This window comes from Antennarius striatus, chromosome 23 (assembly GCF_040054535.1).
Source record: "Antennarius striatus isolate MH-2024 chromosome 23, ASM4005453v1, whole genome shotgun sequence".
Classification (NCBI taxonomy): domain Eukaryota; kingdom Metazoa; phylum Chordata; class Actinopteri; order Lophiiformes; family Antennariidae; genus Antennarius; species Antennarius striatus.
Genome location: NC_090798.1, coordinates 4,041,784 through 4,062,925, shown reverse-complemented (window position 1 = coordinate 4,062,925; position 21,142 = coordinate 4,041,784). Strand labels below are relative to the sequence as shown.

Genomic DNA, 21,142 nt, shown 5'->3' with positions numbered 1-21,142 from the left:
CACACACACACACACACACACACACACACACACACACACACACACACACACACACACACACACACACACACACACACAGCTTGGAGTGAAGCCAGGCCCCAGTCAGAGGCCTCGTCTTACAGCATCATGTTCCTCTCTGTACATAAACCTTTATGAGACGACTGTTGACCAGCAGACTTCATCATTCTAGCGCTGATGTATTACAAATGCTTTATAACAGACTACCATCATCCCAACAGGCACTGCAAACTTGTGTGCTTGCGGATCTAGTCGGAGCCAAGTGGTTGAAAGCTGTGAAGTTAAGAGTGAAATGAATACACACACGAGGATGAACTCACCAGCACAGTGTAGATATGCAGGCAACGGTAAACTGGAGAGAAATCAACCAAATCCTGAGCTCCTGGGACCTACAGAGAAACAAGTCACACTTTCAGACAGAAAGAAACACTATGGGAAATGAGGTTTGTTTGCTGAACATATCCTTATATACACTTAGAGATCCAACAAGTGATGACCATTGCTGATAAATCTGGTGATTGAAAACACCAAGAAAATACGGATTGACTAAGAAAAGTCACAAATTCTTCAAGTTAAGAAGCAAATGTTTGTTATTGTTGGCAAATGGCTTAAATAAGTTCTGGATGGTCAAAATAATTAGTGACAAATTTTCCTTTGATCAACTCATTAATTGTGAGACTAATAGTTGAAGCTTTCACATGTGTATGATTATTACCATTATTTGATTTTTAATTTTATTGTACTTTGAATGTCTTACAGCTGATAGGTGGAAAATCAGAAGATTGAAAGTGAAATTTAAAGAAAACAGGAGGTAACAAACAGAGAAAGGACTCTGCGCAGTTACAGTATCCTCGACCTATCCTCGAATACAGAAACACTACGGACAACATAAATCTCTGATGGTTACTGATGTTTCAATAACTGATGTATTGAATATTAAGTTTTACAAGAATGTCATTTGCAATATGTTATCATGTAGACTGACCTAGATGATACAGTTCAACCTTTTTCATCAATTGGTCCAAAAAATTACAAATTCTCTGATAATTGGAACAACCAGGAATAAAGCACTTCCCATAATTTTGTCTCAAAGTCTTCCAACAGTGTCACCAGCCCCTCATTCCTCTTTCTGTTTCCACCTATTACTCTGTCTAACCATTCTACATTCCATTCCTTCTTCTCTACCCACATCCTCCGTCTTTAAAAGAACAACACAGTGACAAGTTACCCATTTCAACACATACACTCACACAAAGGAAAAAAAATGTGTGCCCCCTTGCCCTCTGGAAAGCTTGCTTTCTGCAAAAATCATTTGAGAAGCAACACAATGTGAACTTTGAAGAAACCGCACTCAAGAGTCCCGAAACAATAGGAATAACCAAAGACTCAAACCATTTAAAGACGGAGGAGAGCGAGGAGAAAGATCCATGCAGGTAGATGTTATTTCAAGGTTAAAGAACAGAAATGAAGGGAAAAAGTTAAGAAGACAAAACAAGCATAAAAGATGGAAGGAAGATGGAGGAAAGATGGAATAATAAATGAAAAAAGGGGGCAAAACAGTAGTGCAGGTAAGAAGAAAGGAAAGAAAGAAAGCCAAGAATAGAAAATGTCAAAATAAAAGCCACTAGGGGAAAATTGTACAAGCAGGAAAGGGGAGGAAAGAGAAAGACATGGCATTGGTGATGCCAACCATCGGCGCCAACATGGCCGTAACCCTGACGGCGGTGGGGTCAGGCTTTTGTTCGAAGTCAAGGTTCTTCCCGTGAAGAGGGTTGAATCAAGTTTACAGGACGTAAATAAGCCGACAACGGGGACCTTAAAACAGAATGGTAACACTGGGGTGACAAGTTCAGCTCTATTCTCTTCAACTTCATTGTATTTCGCTTTCCTTGAGACAGAAACAACAAAGACTGTAAAAAGGACCCACAAGGGGATGACTCGTAGAGTTCAGTGATGAAAAGATTGGTGACCACTTGGTCAGCATGACAGAAACAAGTTCATCCTTTGGACACAATGTTCACATGTCTGATGAACTTAGGAAACTAACAGAACTGTGGATCAAAATGGGTCAGTATCACTTTCTAATATAACACAAAAACCTTTGAGAAAATTTTCATATTAAATTTGACAATAAATATTTTTCAAGACTTAAATGTGGATTTCCCCATCCTACCGCTTGGTGAGGATTATCCATGAAAGGTTTGTTTAAAATCACAAGATCTGAGTGTGTCGATCAAATAGTGTCTTGTAACCAATTAGATGTGATTTTGTGTGTGCTTGTCGTTTTCTCACTTCATCCTCCTCCTCTTCATCCTCCACATCCAGTATACCAGAGTCCTGTTCCGACAGCGGACTGCCACCTTGTCCGCCGCTGTCTGTCCCCGACCCTGCTGCTGCCTCCTTCCTGCCTCGCCGGCCAACCAGGGCCCTTGGCTGAGGGGAGATGGAGCTGTCCAATGAGCGCTGCAGTTGGGCCTGAAAAGTAATGCAGAAATTCAAACGTTGAAACAGATTGTTTTGGTATTACCTTCATTCTCTTTTTGTTATTATTATTCATTTGTTTTTCTTGCATTTGCTTGTTAAGTTTTTACAGCGTTTCCCAGAATACTCAAACACCACTGTAGAGGAAGGGGAATAGGATGCTTTTAGCCTTTGGCGCAACTTCAGAGCCTCGTAGCCTATTTGAGTTTGACAGCGAAACCAGATGCATACCAACAGCAATACACCATCTGAAATCATACTCCATTGATGTTGTCTAGATATGTAATACAGTTCCACTTCATATGACGAAAGAAAAAAATACATTTCCAAAGGAAGTCTATTGAGAAAAATGTTAGTGTTCTTAGACAATAACATATCACTCGTCCAGACATTCCCAAGACAGTTTAGGGACAAGCTTAGACATTGCAGATGGTGTAAAGAGGTCATGGCCAAGGTCAACCCTCTCTCTCCTCTAGTCATGAAAATACCCTTGGGAACGAACAAAAAAAGTAATTTACCTCAGCATAAGAAGAAAATAGTAAGACAGGAAGGGAAGAACAGGAAGGATAAAGATTCAATAAAACTGAAAACAAAGCATTTAATATCAGGGTTGAAGACTTAAAAGGAGAGACGGGGCAGTTTGATGTTTGATCCGTGCTTTGGGACGTCTATTTAAATGTAGGTGCACAGATGACCAACATATTTTATATAACAAATTGAAGGTGATACTAACACTCTTCAATTTCAGACAAATTTGAAGTGATAAAAGCAAAAAGGGGCTTCAACTGCTATATGTTTAACAATACTTCCCTCTGTCATTGAAGTAATGACCACTGCCAGTCTGATTGATTGTTATTTGGCAAGATTAGACAAAAACTACTGGACAGTTTTCAATGAAATGAGGTGTAAGGATGCAGTTATAGATTATTTTAAATGTCCTTAACATTGCTAATACAGCTTCTATGATTTCTCAATGAAATACTCCAAAAATTATAATGAAATGAAATGTCAAACTGACACATATAGTACCAGTAGCATGGATATCAATGGGTAAGTGTATATTGCGGTGCACTTACAAATAATAAAATGCATTTTTATTTAGCCATTAGTGTAACATGTGTCCAGGACTCTATGAAAGAATTTTCAAATAAATTAATAAATGACAAATAATAAAAAGCCAAGAGGTAAAAAATGTCACCAGGATCTGGGAAATACGACCTAAACGGGGGTCATGTCCTGTCTACGGGAAGAAAGGTGTTGTGGAAAATGCATTTTGTCCCTGTGCATCAGAGTTCGGCCAGGAATACTAAAAATAAAAAGAATCAAACAGGAAGTTTTGGTATCCAACACAAAGCAAAAAGTGATGCGCCACCTCCAAACCCCTTGGAAGGAAAACGTTATTTCCTGTCGTCGCAGGTAAATGAGATTGAGGGGGGGTTTTGTCTCCATTCTCCGTTTTCATTTCACAACCACTTTAACACAGCTAGCAATATCTGAATATATTTTTTTCTTTTTTTTTTAACATTCATCAAAACACTGGATTCTATGTACAAATTTCTGAGATGTCTTTGCTGCATGGTCGCCAAAATATTTTTGTGGGAAAGTCTTGTTATTGAAGGAAACCCTAACAGATCTGAGTTCATCTTTCCACCCACACCCAGATCCGCTTTGGGTCATTTTAAAACCTAGTGTGTATGCATCCCCACCTCAGTGGCGCCAGCATGTTGCCTACCTTGTGCACTTAAATCAGTCGATAAGGACGTCAATAAAGGCTTCAGGGTAAATTTGCACCATAATGAGAAAAACTGGTGTTCATAGGAGGGTGGATGTGTACAAACCCGGAAAAACACAATATAAGCAATGTTGGGAGAACACAATACCATCTTTGATCTAATGCCCACACACCTAGAAGACCAGTGACTCATATAATACAATAAGTCCCAAATAAAACAAACAAAATCAGTAAAGTCTCAATCTCTTTTTTTCTAAAGGAAAAAGGAATTTTAGATATCCACTTAATCAAACACCCAAACGTCAAACAGGTTAATGGGGGGACAGTAGTAAATGATGACTAACTATGAGAAACATGATAAGGGAAATTTCACAAACCTCAAAAACACAAAGTGGAGTGTCTTGTTTTGTCTGTAGTACTTTTTTCTATATGATATTTATTTCTTAACTGACAAATTCTTTTCTTTCTTTCCTCACCCAAATTAACATAATTAGACATCAATGGACAGAGGAGACATGAACGACAAAGAGACTAACACAAGAAATTACCTTCCCTTTAGTATCCAACACTTAAAGATTGACTGTATTAATCCCCGAAGGAAATTATTTGTCCAGTCTAGTATTAGCATAGGCTGTTAATCACATGCATAGTATATATGTGCAAAAGCCCATGACACACACACACACATACACACACATACAGTATAAACACACACGGGACCTGTAAGCATGCAAATGAGAGGTACAGCCACCAGCAGCTCAGTCATGGTGCGCACCCAATAAGCAACTTACAAAGGGGGTGGTGCCTTGCTCAAGGGCACCTCAGCAGTGCTCGGGAGGTGAACTGGAACCTCTCCACTGCCAGTTCACACTTAGACTTAGTGTACTTAGCTACTTAGCCCCCCTCGCTACTGTAGTTCAAAACGTCAGTACCTACGTCAATAAACTGCACTTTGTGGTCGAATTAGTCTATTTAGCATCCTTTAACAGGTGTGTCAGGGTTGAGGCACCCTCTGGTATGCTTCATACGCACTCACTTCCATTTACTTGTACTCATCACACAATACCAAGTCTTGTTGTAAACAGGAACCTTTTCACTTCATCTTTTGTCATGTCTCTTTTGAGGACAATCATTCGGGGCCGTTGCCCCTAGGAAAGTGCGTCATCTCTTGCACAAGATACAGGAGAAATAAGGGAAAGTAGAGGAGGACAACAAGGAGAATAAGAGAGTATCACCATAAATAAAATGAGAAAAGAGTGGGGAATGGGGACAAGGAGAAGGAAAGGTGGTGAAAAGAAAATGGCGAAAAATAAGGCACATTGTCCAAGAGCTGCAGGGGTTGAAGACCAGAATCAGGGTCTCCTTAAAAACATTCAGCGCAAAATGGCTTCAAGTAGCTTAAAGATGATCTTATATTACACTGTGGCAACACCACAAGGCAGCCATGAGATAAATATGTACTGCATGGCTTTGTTTAAAAACCTTCTCAGTCTTCTGTGTATTTGTGGGCTGAGAACAGAAACAGCCAAAAATTGTAAGTGAAAGAGCAAAGTTACACTGATGGCCTTGTTGACAAGTGGTTTAAACTGTCTGTTTATTGTGGGAAAGCTGCAACCTTTTGTGAAAAACAGGCATCCCAGCCATTTTCTCTGAAAAGGAGAGACTAGGAAATGGAGTTTTGTGTAATGTAATGACAGTGTAGGTTATTTGTAAAAAAAATTTCCAAGAGTTCTTCTTTTGGGGAACCGAAAACAGCTATCACTCCCGGCAGTTTTCCAAAACAACTCATCGCCAAATTGAAAAAGCAGTTAGAGAAAAATACTTAATGACAAGAATTGAATAAACCTAAAGAATTCTTACAGCTTGTGTCTATTTATGCAAACGGCAAAACTCTAAAGTTGCATGTTATGAAACCATGAAGATTAGACGTGCCAAACTCCACTGAGATACATAATTTTCATATTTGTAAAAGACTTGAGACATGGATCTTCCTACGCATATTTGGCACTGGGTGAAGCACTGATGTGGAAATGAGGGATTTTGACTATTAGAGGTTGATTAAAGTTGGCATTTACATCTGGGTTCTCCAAGGGCAAATCTAGGATGAAGAGAAACCATTATGGCACTTTTTTTTTCTATATATAATTGGTATATTATTTACATTTTTTTGTTTACCATAACCTTGTGACCTCTGGGCACCACATCTGACAGGAATGTTGTTCTTATTGCTCTCATTACTTTCAATAAAAGTCATCTCCAAGATGAGGACAGCTCTGAATGTACTGTTTGATGCATTTAAACATATAATTTGTGATAATCGACATACAATGACTCATGACTAGATCTGTGTTATACACCTTTGGATTGTGTACTTATAACATCTCAAATCCGTCCAGGACTGTTCAGATCAAGAGACATCAAAGTCACATGGACACAATTCGTAGGGGTAATTGTTTAAAGGTGAATGACACCAAGTTCCATGATCCCATGAGACTTTGAAAAACTGTCAAACGGTGACGTTTGTTTTGATTCTCAAATCTGGAACGTCAGAAAATAGATTATATATGTTTAAGACTTAGTATGAACAGGTGTTGAAGATTCATACCAATGTCATATCCATCTCATAAATATATAGAATTACAATATGGTGTAAGCTAGTCTGTTTAGCAAATGCAGGATCTACTTAGTTTGTAATTAATATGTTCCATCTCATTCACTTAATTCATACAGAAATAAAATGAAAGCACTTCCCCAATACACAAAGCAAGTTCTGGAAGTATTTGAGGTTGAGGATGCTGTTGTCTATATTGCTGGGGGATCACATAAGACTATGGCACCTCACTTCTATGAGTTTTTCAAACAGTCAAGTATCACATGTTGGTGTTGAACTAGTCGTGTTTAAAGTATTATTTGAACAGACATTTCCTCATCATATCAGGAACTGCCAGTTTTGGATGTTCTGTTGTTTACTCAGTTAGCCATGTGCATATGCATTGTGTTCTGACTGTTATCATTAAGTTATAAGTATACAGTGCCACATTTAAAACACAGTACTGTATCTGCATCTGACCAGAATGAACATACCAAAACTATAAAAACATTAATAAAAACTTGAAAAAAGTTGTATAAAATAGTATAGGAAAGAGAAATCATTTGTATGGTATTAACGTTAAAATTCCTGGTATCCTGACGACCTCATGCCGGAGCACAAGAACGGAATTTGCCCTCTATTAAAAACAATCCGAGGTGTTCTCGACACATAGCACAGCTGTATTATGAAAATACGATGCTGGCATTAACTGTAGCTAAATATTTCATACTAAAAGACTCTGTGATCAGAATTGAGGACGTCGCCACGAAGGATTACCTTTGGACAGACAGGCCCTGGAGCAGAAACACTGTGGTGCATTATTGGGCAGACAACACACGCAGATTGACTGACACAACAAACCGTAACGGTGTATTTTCCTTCTGCCGGCGACAGTTCGATGCGCCGACTCAGCGCGTGCCCTCCACAGGCCCTACTGCATGCGCATGGATGTATGTGTGCTCAGTAACTAGATACAGGTAATCAATCTTCTTCCACTTCACAGGCCCAACAATCTGTTTCCCATTAGTGTGTGTGCAAAACTACTGAATACACAGCAGCAGCTCTGAACTCCTCCTTTGCTGAAAGGGAATAAAAAAAGAAAAAAAAAGAGGAGCAAAAGAGTGAATGAGGGAGAGATGTAGATGGAAAGAATAAGAGTGGTGGACAAAGACCGAGACAGTCATGAAAGGGAGAAAATAACAAATGGATTTCCTTGTTCTCTATTATTTTACCCCTCTTCATCGGTTTGACCTTTTCCCCTTGACCTGCACCTTGGCCTTCTCTTCATCCTGTTTCCTACCAAACCATTACTTTTCTCCCTCCACCTCATTTTCTCCATTGTTTTCATCCACCCTTATCTTTACTTCTTTTTGCTTTCTTCCTCTTCCCCTAACTCCTTGCCCCTCCTCTTCCTTCTCCACCCATCATCTTTCTCTTGTCCCCCTCCTCTTCTTCCTCCTCCTCCTCCTCCTGCTCTATGGGCATGTGGCAGCAGACAATAGCTCCATTGTAAACCCTGTTCTCTCCTCCATCTCCTCCCTCCATCTCCTCCTCTTTCTACAGATCTATTTATTTTCACATCCTGGGTCGTGGGAGCTGTAACAGCGGCTGGATAAAGACAGTTGGGGCTAATTTGGAACAGAGCAAACCAGAGAGTCTCGCTGTCTGAGAGAAAGAGATGGAGAGAGCAGAGAAGTGGAACAGGATAAGAAAAAAAGTGAGTGATGGAGGGACAAAAAAGGGAAGAAAAGAAGAGGTGTTCCTAATTTGTTCGTCCGTGCACGCACACTTAGGAGACTTCTGATGGAGTGTGAGTGGCCAGAGCCAAACATCTGATACAACATAATCCGAGTATCAGTATCAGGACTGCTGGACCACTGGGGTTTCCATAATCCCCCTTGTAATTAGTGGTTAGAGGAGTTAGTGGTTTGCTTCTTCAGTGACTGCAAGTGGATTTTCTACGCCAGTGATTGTCGAATTGCGGTCCCAGGGCCCCCCACCTAGGGGTCACTGAAGGGTACATGATGTGAGATGTAGAGTGATATATGGGAGTCTCCTTGTGCAATCTAAGAGGGTTGCCCAAAGACAAGATCTCCTAAATGTACTCCTATGTGTAAATGCTTTGTGAAAGGCTTTTACTTAAATTTTAATCACAATTACATCTGTTTCTGGCGTAAAAATAAATGTTTTAACCAACAGGTGGATAAGAAAATATTCGAATGAAGGGGCAGTGGAAGATGGTGTAGACCAATTACAGAATCCCCTGTAAAGTAGTCAGTGTTCACATTCGCGCATCAACACTCGCAGCTTCACCTCATTGCGGATTTTTAGTAGGTGTCATCTGATACCTTACGTGCATTCTATTAGCCAACAGCATCCGGAAGTCTACTACATTCCGTGAGTCTCAAAACGCAGCGCATTTCCGTGAGACACAGAAGTGCTTTAAACAGTCAATAAGAGTGTGGGAAAAGGTAATACAGATAGAAGGTGGTTTAATATCAGTATAGGGAGGGTTCATAAACGTATAAATTACTGTAGATAATAAAAGAAATTGTCGCCATATCGCGGAATTTCCCTCTTGCGGGTGGTTCCTGGAACACATCAATCGTGAGTAACGAGGGATCACTGTGACGCAAGATTTCACAATTCGCCACTAAAGGAATTAGCACTAAAAAAGGTTCTTTGTCTCATACTTATTCTGGCAAAAAGATATTTCCAATAATATATTAATGTTATAGAAAAAAGTACAGATCGCATTTCATGTCTATCAGGACACAGTATCTTTTGACATTATACAATAAGATTTGTTCAAAAAGCAAAAACCTAAACCTTTTTTAATTTCTTTGAGTGTTTCCCTGAGGGCACTATTGTGTAACATATAAAGTATAGAAAAATATGGTAGTTCAGCAGTTCGTTGGGTTGGTTTATACTGGTATTGTATCCAAGTTAAAACTGGCACTGTGAGGACTTCATCCTGAAATGTCCCTACATTTAATAAAAGGCATCTTAGGACTGGAACCTGGTAATGGTCGCCTTAAAAAAGGATACAAAACACGACAAATCCAAACTGTTGTTATTTACATCACTTTAGAATACCTCACAAATCAAATCAATCCACACAGGAAAAGGCAGGTAGTGTTCTCATCACTATAGTAGATTTCTAAACTTTTACACAATATGCAAACAACCAAAACTTTCTGCCAAAGAAAACCCTTTTTTTGTGTTTTACATAACAATGACCCTTAGAGGAATGAAAGCTGAAGGGGTTTTCTGGTTGAACAAACCAGGAAATAATAAGTTCTGACAGACAAATTGTATCATAACGGTCAATTTCCATATTTTTTTATCCATTCTCATTTCTATTTTCCGCTGTAGAGACCTACCGCAAAACCACTACACCACTGCTCCACCAACATCAAGCATCTCCCCTCAATGAGTATTTAAATGATGTTGGAGGAGGATCCTGTCATCCCAAATCCTCCCAGGTGTTTGGCTGGGTTGACCTCTGGTAACTGTGAAAGCCATAGTATAACTCACTCATAATATAATTTATCTTTATACCCATAAATCCACTTAGTGACTCTTTCCTGGCCTGTAGGGAAGCATCTGTGCTTGTTATGTTTCCCTAACACAGATGAATGGCTGTGTTTGTTGCTCACACCAGGTCCTTTATCACTTTGGAAATGAGAGAAAGAATTGATCCTCTGGTGACATCTAGAGGTGAAAAGTCATTAGACCCCATAATCTACTTTTCTCCATAACCTAATGACAGTGAGTTAACTCCAGAGGAAACTCAAATGAAGCCATATTTCCATTCCAGAGATCAACAGTTTAAGTTGTAAACATAATTTCATACCAACAAACTGTTAACTGGAAGACTTGTTAATACCAGTGACGTCTACTGACTTCTCCACATAATTAGCAGTCACATTCTCTGAATTTTGCTGTCAGCAGTATGTAAATATTCTACTTGGCAATTATTAGCAGAGGAAGTTCTGATTAAAATTTACTACACGACAGCATGTTCAGCCCCTTCTCAGAGTTTCCAGCTACTCCATCTGTCGTCAGCTACTCCCTGCTCATTCCCATCCTGCAATCCCATGGAATGACATTCCCCAAATAATGGAGGCACAAAAATAAACAGGAGGCCTCACTCTGAGCTACGAATGCTACAAAGGAACACACAACCCACAAAGAGATGCTTTTCTGTACATGTAAAACTTCCTTCGCTTCACAAAACTGAAAAACAATTAGGTAAGTGCTGAAATGCAAGGCCTTTCTGCACGTGTGCGTGAGCGTGCGCGTTCACCGCTGAGCCATGGCGTCTCCTGCAGCGCCGACGTGTTTGTTTACTGGCAATGGAACCACAGAGCAACACGGAGGCTGCTTCTGATTAACGGACAGAGACCAAGACAAGCCGCTGAAAAAAACAGAGATGTTCTCTAATACTGCAGCTGGAAACAAATGTATTCAAACCCCCCATGTATGTTTGGTTCAGTGGAAAACATGCTTGCTACCAGCTGCTTACAATAATCAAAGACTTTAAGTACAAAGATACAACAGATTCTGCAATTATTTTTTTCTATATCTAGCACCAAATGTTACTTTTACTGTCTACAGTAATTTCTAAATCAGTCATCTCTCAAACAAGAAGCATCTCCAGGACTTTGGGGAAACCTTTTATTTGCTATGATGCTGCAAATCTCACACCAGCTTCTAGGAGCATTTTTAGCCTCAATGACATTTCACTGTGTGGACAAAGACCTCCACTTCTGGAATACTCCTGACTTTACCTGATGGGACCTCTTTCAATTTGCATTGTGGGCAATGGTAACACCGGTTTTTGGCAAGTAAACTACACTTTTTTAAATATACTTAATATAATGAAAATGCAACACCAATAACGTAGAGTACTTTAATTTATGTCTGATAATGTTATTAGCTCATCTGTGTACCTGCTTGATGGCGGTCTCTCCTATTTTGTCCGAGTGTTTGCGAATGCTCTCCAGGAAGTCCCTCAGCTGCATCATGGCAGTGTCCCGAATCTGTGTCCTCAGTTTGGGGATGTTTTCCGCCATGATAGAGCAGAACCGGTACTGACCGGCTTTTGGAAGACAAGTTTGCTCCAGTTGCTCAAGTGTCCGCAGTGCCGGGTAGTACCTTAGACACATAGAAAAACAAATTATTTGAAAAGGCCCTCACTATTCACTTATTCGGTCATTTAGGGATTTGATCTAAACTAGTGGAACAGGGAATGACCTCCTACATTGTTCATGTAACTGTGCAGATGGAGAATAAACCTGTGAGTTTTTAGAGTTAAAAGAAGAGACGCTCACAAAGCTAGCAGAACCACATGATTAAAACAATACCCTGGCTGTCAGATGACTGACTAAAAGCAAGCAGAAACTCACAAAGATAAACACAAAGAGTGGAATAAATGCACTCAGATACGCCTAAGGGATCTTTGGCAATACAATATCCCCCAAACACTTCACTCCACTGCATCTCTCTCACACACATACACACACATATAGACACACACATGCACACTTTCTCTATCGAGGAGCAGTCACTGTTGGCTGACCTCTCCCTGCTCTCTGAGAGCCCAGCAGCCGCAGAACAGAGAAAAGTAGAAAAACACAAACAAACGACAAATTTATGACCAACCAGACTTCTGTCTACAGGTCAGGCCAAGGGCAGGGTGGGGAAAAAAAACACCCAGAGTGAAACCTCTCTAAAGTAGAGCTATTCTAAGCACTCTTATGCCACCTAGTGGCCATAACTTGAGAAACCACTCAGAACCAACTCAGAACCACTGAGTTTACCACTCGGTGAAGTGCTTATTAAAAGAAGATAGAAAACCTGTAAAAACATGAGCGTATCTTCATCAGACACTTGTGAATATTATAGCAACAGTATTAGAGTAATGAGTCCTACATTCACTTCTGCTGTGGCTGAAATGTTTTCCTAATTTCCCCATTTACAATTCTGTAACTAAGATAATTAGAGTTCTCCTTTCCAGCCTTGTAAAAAAGCCTCAAAACAAGATTACTGATTATTTACCAGTTACCCTTCTTCTACTCTAGCCTGAAATTGTTCCAATCAGAAATTTGGTACACAGCATGCTTCGGTCATGGAAGAAGTAAAATGAAGTAAAATATACGGTTCGTAAAAAAACCAAGCAAGGCTTAAAGACTTAATGTCCTCAACAAGACCCAGGGTTTCTACTTCCTCTCCAGGATGGTGGGTTGTGAGATCGTATTGAGACTCGCAGCAAAACATTTAATCAGTAGCAAAACAACGTTTTACAGAAAATCACTCTTAAGTTTGATGTCAATGCTAAAATTTTGTAGGAAATTATATTAAGATACCCGAAAAATTAATAAGGAGTTAAAAGGATGAAGAAAAAAGGTGGTATTGGAAACATACCTCTTGGCCTGCATTTGCTCCTGAAGTCTGCTGTACATCTCCAGGACTGGGAAAACCAGGGACGGATAAAGGAAGAGACAGTGTGATGAAGACCGCGGCCATCGATAAAGACACAGACACAAACATGAAGCATAAAACATGTGCATGTCCTGCCCTTTTACTATCTGTTACCTGGTAGGCAGTGTGTCAGTTTGTCTATTGTGGTGGCGATGTTTCTCTGCTGCACCCGACACTTTTGCAGCTCCTCCATAGAGCTGGTAAGCTAATAACAAGAGAAAGGGTGGTGGTGAAGAAAGCAGCAATCATTGAGAAATCTCCTGATTGTTCAAATTTGGGAACTAGGAGTGTGGTTTGAGGAAAATATCATCTTACCTCTTTACCATCATCTTGGAGATGTCTGTTAGTGTCAATCACCTGACTCTGGAGACAAACAATGAACAGATGAGGGGAAAAGTTGAAAGAACTGATTCCACCATCATCTCAAAGCTTGCCGTCTTTCTTTACCTTCAGCTTCTGTGCCTCCCCGCGTACTTTGAGCAGCTCAGTGATGGAGTCCACAAACCCCTGGAAGTGATGGTTACACATCTTCTCGATCTCTCTGTCATGGTTCTTGATTCGCACATCCAGCTTCTCCATGAAGAGGCCATGTTCCTGACCGTCATATACAGACCTGGTGAAAAACACCAAGAAGACAACAGGTAGGGAAAGGCCAAACATTTAAACTTTTTACATCTTCTGAAAACAATCACATTCAAGAAAAACAATATTTTTCCTTTGATGCCAATCAAAGGATTACACTGTTCTTCACATGATTGAGTGATGAGCCTTGAAAATTTGCTTTTCTAAGACTAACAATATACAGTGCGCCCTTGAGTGTTTGCACATGAACAATCACGACTTCACCTCGTCGCGGATTTTTGGTAGGCAGTCACGTGATACCGTACACGCATTCTATTGGCTGACGGCATCTGGAAGTGCGCCACGTTCCGTCAGTCTCAGACTCCTGTGAGACACAAAAGTGCTTTAAACAGTCGATAAGAGTGTGAGAAAAGGTAATACAGATAGAAGGTGGTTTAATATCAGTATGGGGAGGGTTCATAAATTTTTAAATTACCGTAAACAATAAGATAAATAGTTTGTCGCTATATCGCGGAATTCATTATTCATGTGTGATTCCTGGAGTGCATTAACCGCGAGTAATGAGGGCACACTGTATATCAGAAAATAATAATATATCCAATTATTGATGCCGGAAGCGAGATGTGGAACACACCTATTTTTATGTTTCAAGCCAATCCGTTGGAGAACTTAAACCCCTCAGATAACAAAAGCAAAGTAAGGAGATGGAGGAAAGACAAATGAGAGAAATGAGGAGCTGGAGGAGAAAACTTTTTTTTTTAATCCCAATTGAAAGTTTGTCCTCCTGCCCATTGGGGTAGTACAGAAAATTCAACATTCAGTTGCAATCTTAATTGTCTTGATATCAACATAACCAGCTAGTAATCATGTTGGTGTGACATCAGGAGTTAGTCAGAAATTTGCAACTCTTTCCCAGAAATTTGAATAAGCTACTGTTCGGATCTGAATATAGCTCAGGATTCCAGCGTCATTAGGAAAGCAAAAAAAAAAAAAAAGGACAAGAGACTTCATCAGTCTGTTTCCTGCCTACAGGCAGTCCATAATACCGCCTTCACTTAACTAAAAGCACTTTTAACTAGAGTGGTACTCAGTCGAGCCTATACCTCCATGGCTGAACAATGCTGCATATAATTATGGAGAATATAAAAAGAAAAATGGTTGAGGATTAGGATATAAAAAGAAAAGAAGTCACAAGCATTAATATGCCTATAATAAACATTTTATATATTTAAAATATCACAGAACCGCATTTAAAGGGTTCACCACAGTTTGTCTCAGCCAAGACCGTTAATTCAACTGACCTCATGGGTACAGATGTACTACAATAACATTCTGTGTACAAGACTTCTTTGTGACAGTGATCCGTTCTTCCTGTGTCGTTTCCCTTTCCAAACACAGCACACATAGACACACACACAAAAACACACACCTGTGTATGGCTTGAATAAACCACCCTTCCTCCTGTTGACAAGGAAATGCCCAACGTGTACAATAGAAAGTAGATCAGACGTCATGTATGCTTTCTTTAGACACCAAAAGAGCCAGAATAGTGCATACAGAAACAGAACAATACATTCACCTAAAATCCATACAGTAACTGCCAGTTTCTCACAGACAGACAGCCTTACTATGGTGAGAGGTGGATGCACACAAATCAGTCATATTTATGGCCCTGTGCCATAATATCTCATGGACTCCAACCGATCTCTGAAAGGTTGTTGTAGAATCTGGTGACAACACATTAGCAGCAGATCCTTTTGTCCTGTAAGATGTAAGGTGGGCCTCCTTCGATCGAATTTGTTTGTCCAGCACATCCAACAGATGCTCTATCGATCGAAATCTGGGGGCTTTAGAGGCCAAGTCAACACCTCAAACATATTGCTATGTTTGTCTACCCACTCTGCTCCTGAATCACTGTTTTTTTTACTTTGTGGCAGGGAGTACAATAGAAATAAGCAAGGCTAATGCCATCATTGATTACTGTATTCATGAAAGTGTGTACATGCTCTGCAACAATGGATGGCAGGACACGAGGATTCCTCGCAGGATATGGTCCAAAGTATCACACTGCCTTCTTCCCATTGTGCATCCTTTAGTCATGTGTTCTCCAGATTCTCACAACCAACCAGTCATCCATCTTTCTCTAGGCATCAGTAGAATTTCTTATAAGGCTGCTCCATAAACATATATGATTTTGGAGTTTAAATCAACTATTCCTTCATCACTGCAGCAGATGCCTTCCATCTGGAGGAGGCTTCTTGTTAATGACAAACAAGATGACACCTGACGACACTACGACAACTATGTGTACTTCTAAACTTGCAGAATAATTCTCAAGACCCCTTAAAACAATACAACCAGTTTCTTTGCAGGACGAAATCAATCCCAGAGATCCTCTCCCTCTGTGTGCATCTATGAATATTTTATGTCCCGTCCCTCCCAAGATTATATGGTAGAACAGTGATGGGGGCCAAGAAAGAGGGGAGAAGTAAGTTTGAGAGATGTAAAGTCTCAAAAGAAGTTGTTAGAAAGGTAGAGGACATGATCACAGAAGTGGGGAAAGACTGAGAGAAGCTGGATGGTCTGATGAAATATGAAGCCCTGACATGAATAAGTTCAGAAAATATGTTCTGAGTTACAACATCAGCTGCAAGAGAGAGAAAGAGAGGTAGAGTGTGTGTGTGTGTGTGTGTGTGTGTGTGTGTGTGTGTGTGTGTGTGTGTGTGTGTGTGTGTGTGTGTGTGTGTGTGTGTGTGTGTGTGTGTGTGTGTGTGTGTGTGTGTGTGTGTGTGTGTGTGTGTGTGTGTGTGTGTCTTCCATTTGAAGATCTTCAGGGACAAGTTGTTGGCTGCTCGACAGCTGGCTGAATAGGCTCTTAGCCCATTTAGGAGGAGCACACCAAACCTTAAGTGTACGTGTACGTGTGTGTATGTGTGTGTGTATTCCCAGGAGCAGACTGATGACTCAGCAGGGTGTGTGTGAGAGATGTAACAAGCTTGTACCAAGTTACTCCCTCCTGCCTCTCAACAGTTCATTCCTTCACGGCTGCACGAGCCATACTGTCTGTCATACGTTACATGATCCATCCAGAGATGTACAGCGTAAGAATCACAGCAGATGGATCATCACCAGGAGGAGGTTTCCACTTGCATGGAAAGTCCTTTAAACCCAAAGAGGTAAACAGAGCAAACAACCAACCAACAAACAGCTTGATGGAACCAACAAGAAGCACGATCCCTCATTAAACTGGCCCGGACCCCGGGTAAAGAACAGTGTTCAAACACATGATCACAACCAGTAAGAGCACAGAATCACAGCGGGTCAAAGATCAGTGAGCTGGAAATGGTGGAAGTTTTCATGTATTTCACCATACTCTCCATGCATAAGACCACTAAATCGTCAGCATTACAACTTAGTTACTCATTCCATGAGATGAATGAACATGCTGCCCACACAGTCCAAGCAATAAAACACAATCTGTCTTTCTTGAGTATGTGTGGTTCCTACAACATGAATTAAAAGTTCTTGATCACACTGACACACTGACACTGCCTGTGAAAGCACCATTACTGTGAGGTTAGCATGCTCTCACATTCTCTCCCTCATTTTCTGCTTCTGATTGACTCCGACCTTGACACATTTAGCTCGCCATTGCCATCAACCATCAGCCAATCAAAGACAGAGAAAGGCCTATACCTGTTTATTGCCAGTCTGGTGCTAGTCGCTTACCGGTAGCAAATTTTTTAAAGTGACGAAAAAGAAAACAGAAGAGGAGACACACCTTCAAATATGCTTGACCGGTGGATTATTTTTTCATTTACCAGTCCGCTTGGCTGGTGAGTCAAAAAAGTTAATTTTGGGCTCTGCCTGCAGCTTAACATGATTAACTGTCCACGGAAACATCCAAACTGAAATCTGAAAAACCACCAAACGTGTTCCATGACCGTATAGTGAAAACCACATAATGAGCAGAAGTATAAAAGTTCCCTGTCATTAATGGCTAAATTTGAGGAGGCTCACCAAAAGCGCACAATTAAACACAGAGCAGAGCTAAAAGAGGGAGCTTCTTAGTTTCTTGCAGGATTTCTCCTTCCTACTCTTGCATGACCAGAGTTGACCAATTAGATTAGACGATGTAAGACGTAACACACCTTGGAATGAACTCCAAAAACAAACACCGATAAAACACACATTCAACTGTTAACCCACAAACTGCAGTAAAAAATTACAAGAGTATCAAATTCTTACTGTATGAGCCAAAGCTGAACAGCACAGATGCTAATAAAAAGTTGTTACTCTTGTTTCCCCTTCACCCATATCTACACCAAAGTCTGACATGTTCATTCCAAACTTTGTCTTTATTTTCCCAGTAGGTTTTGTAAAAATCCACCCAGAAGTTTTCGTATGAATATAAGAAAAATCAGTAAGCATACATGGGTGTAGGTATAACTTCCCTGTAGAAAAGGCACTACGTAGATTTTCTGTTTACAGTTCTCCCAATCAAAAGAAGGTGAATTTTAAGGCAAAATGAGTCTTTTGAACAACAGACAGCCTGGACTTGAATCAGGAGCAATCTGAAAACAATTATTAACCATAAAACATGGAATTCAGAAAGAAAATGCAGCGTCTGGATCTGATTACATGTGTCTTCATAGTTTCTTCTGTCTTGGCCTGATGTTAAACCAGAGTTCCTGGGAGAATTTGTGGCATCACATTGTCATACATGGTCTAACGACTCCAGACAGAATGAGACGGGACAGATCCAGGTGAGTGTTTGAAGGTGGGAGTTGGCTGGCTGATCAGTCAGATCTATGCCGATTTTCTCTGCTGTCAATGAGGAATGCTGCAGCTGGCCTCGACCTGTCGGCTGCTGCTGTAGAACTCACTGAACAAAGACACACACCAACAAGTCTCACTGCCAACTTGTTCTTCTCAGCTGTTAAAAAATCCTGAGGAAATCACTACTCAGGATGGCCTGAGGGTGGATGAAGTTTGAAATCCATAATATGGCTAAAGCACATTATTATGATGGAGTACTCTGATCAGAAAGCTTTTTTTCGATTGTGAACATTTCTCAATCAGAGGACAAAAATAATTTGCAAAATCCAGGAAAGTTAAAACTGACTACAAATAAAACTTACCATGCATCCACTATAAATGTTATTTCTCAGGAAACCATTTGGCAACTAACTAAAGAGGTCTAATGTTATGATGGCTAAGGTATTTTTGGTTCAAACAATGGGAAAAACATGAAGATAATCAATTTCCTTTCAAAAAAGAAAACATTCATATTGAAGAAGGTTAGATCAGAGAATAGTAGGATGTTTTGAAAAGAAGAAAAAAATCAACTTTATTGATATCCCGTAGGGGAAATTATCTGTCCACTCTAGTTGTTAATCACAAGTATGTACAATATACTATGGAATAAATTTCAAAGAAACTTTTGGTGAATGATTTTTGGGCTGGGATTTTTTGACATCCTTCATTTGCCATGGAATAATGCATAGATTTTAATGGTAAAAATCTGTCATATGTCAGTGTGTGTAATTTGGATCCAAATATAAATCAAGATCCACAAGATTTATAAACTGTGCTTACAGATTTGGTACACTACACTCTCTGCTGAGTGTCTTTTAGGTTTAAAAAATAGTTGATGACGACATACTGACACTGAATCACAGTCAGAGAGATGATGAAAAGTCACACAGCAGTGTGTATTACCAGAGGATAAATATCCTTGCACTGCGCTTGCCATCATGAGTTACTAATGCCACTGAACAGCACACTCAGAGGCATATGTCACGGCCAGAGGTGTCACATAAAGCTGTCAAGTCATATGGGTTTGGATCTGAAGAGAGTGCCAGGCAATACAGACAGTAACACAACAACAACACATCCACCCACAGACATGTTCATCTGGGCTTGTTAAAACCTCATCCGATGCAAGTCACAGGCCTAAAACTATCTGACTGCTTGGAGCAAACAATCGAGAAAGACAGACAGGAAAACACATTTGCAAATACTCAGACACAGTCCTTTGACGACCATTCAATATTCCAGTTCCTCTCAGCATTTCCCTGTTCAGTCATTACACAGTTCCTTTTCAGACTGAAGCCCAAAATGCAGAGGTTCAAAAAGCCAAGGGAACAAGACAGTCATTTAGTCTATCAGTGCAGTCATTATGACATTATTGAGCAAAAGTCTAAAAATGTATAATATTACAAATACCTGCTCTACGTGGATTATTCTGTAGTTGTACCAGTCCAATTTACACTTGGAATATTTGAGCTGTGTGTCTAATTGATTATGCAACATGACATGGATTGGATGAAGCTGTCACACTTGACACTCCTTTATGTATTTTGGCTGCTGCTAACTACTTAACAAGCAGCTTGTTAGCTTGAAGCTAGCTGACCTTAAATCTAGTCACCAAAACTCGTGTATCATTAAATGAAAAACACGAGAGTCATGAGAGACAAAGAGATGCTGTTTGCAAAAAATAAATAACCTCCAGTCCAACTGTAGGCTCCAACGTCAGTGAGCGGAATTTAAATTACTCGGCTAAGTTAGCTGGTGTTAGCGTAGGTTGCTAAAATAGCTCCAGATAAATTGCCTCATTTTGATAACAAACACACAATAACAATGTACAGTCGTGACCCCAAGACAGGCAGAATTGGCTGTGACTGTTTATAAACCAGTGTGACAAGTACAGTATAGATGAGCTAACATATATGTTTGCTAAAGTTAGCCGGCTAGCTGTCCGATAATGGACACATTAGTGTAAAGTTTTAGTAAGCTCCCAGAGTCTCGGTGGAGTTGCTAACTTTGGTGCTAATCTCAGCTAGCCGCTCTCCCTCAACGGGATGACGAAGAGGGTTCAGCCGCTTTACGCTCTACCCGGGACAGCGGTAAGGGACTTACCGGAGGGTCGGCCCGATGCAATTGGTGTCTGTGCTCTCTATCTCCCGCAGGATACGTTCGTGCTCGGCGGCTGTCTCGACACTCGCCATCCTACATATTGCTCTGGACGGTTCCGAGCAGAGCTGAGCTGAACCGAACGGACGAGCTGTTGGGATCCGTGCGTCACACAGGAGAAACTGGAGGGTTGGTTCGATGTATTTACGAGGCAGCCCGAGTGAGCGGAGCTATCTTCCCATCCTCAAGTTATTTTTGTTTTCTATTTACATTGTTTACGCCACACGGAAACCATCGTTATTTCAGTCATTTTCTAAAAACAGAGTTTATAAATTATT

The 21,142-nt window shown here is 40.3% G+C and overlaps 1 protein-coding gene across 2 annotated transcripts in view; it reads right to left on the bottom strand.

Moving 5' to 3' along the window:
- Positions 1–21,003, bottom strand: part of exoc6b (exocyst complex component 6B) — a 71,179-nt gene extending 50,176 nt beyond the window's left edge. Inside the window, exons 1-8 of one of the 2 annotated variants that reach the window (XM_068308371.1) lie at positions 20,811–21,003; positions 13,755–13,920; positions 13,623–13,670; positions 13,422–13,512; positions 13,251–13,296; positions 11,777–11,981; positions 2,311–2,493; positions 339–407 (exon numbers count right to left, since the gene is read on the bottom strand). In XM_068308371.1, the coding sequence (XP_068164472.1) occupies positions 339–407; positions 2,311–2,493; positions 11,777–11,981; positions 13,251–13,296; positions 13,422–13,512; positions 13,623–13,670; positions 13,755–13,920; positions 20,811–20,899 (897 nt within the window). In that variant the 5' untranslated portion in view covers positions 20,900–21,003. The remainder of the gene's footprint in view (positions 1–338; positions 408–2,310; positions 2,494–11,776; positions 11,982–13,250; positions 13,297–13,421; positions 13,513–13,622; positions 13,671–13,754; positions 13,921–20,810) is intronic. The other variant, XM_068308372.1, reaches the window with a different exon arrangement.
- Between the last annotated feature and the right edge of the window lie 139 nt (positions 21,004–21,142).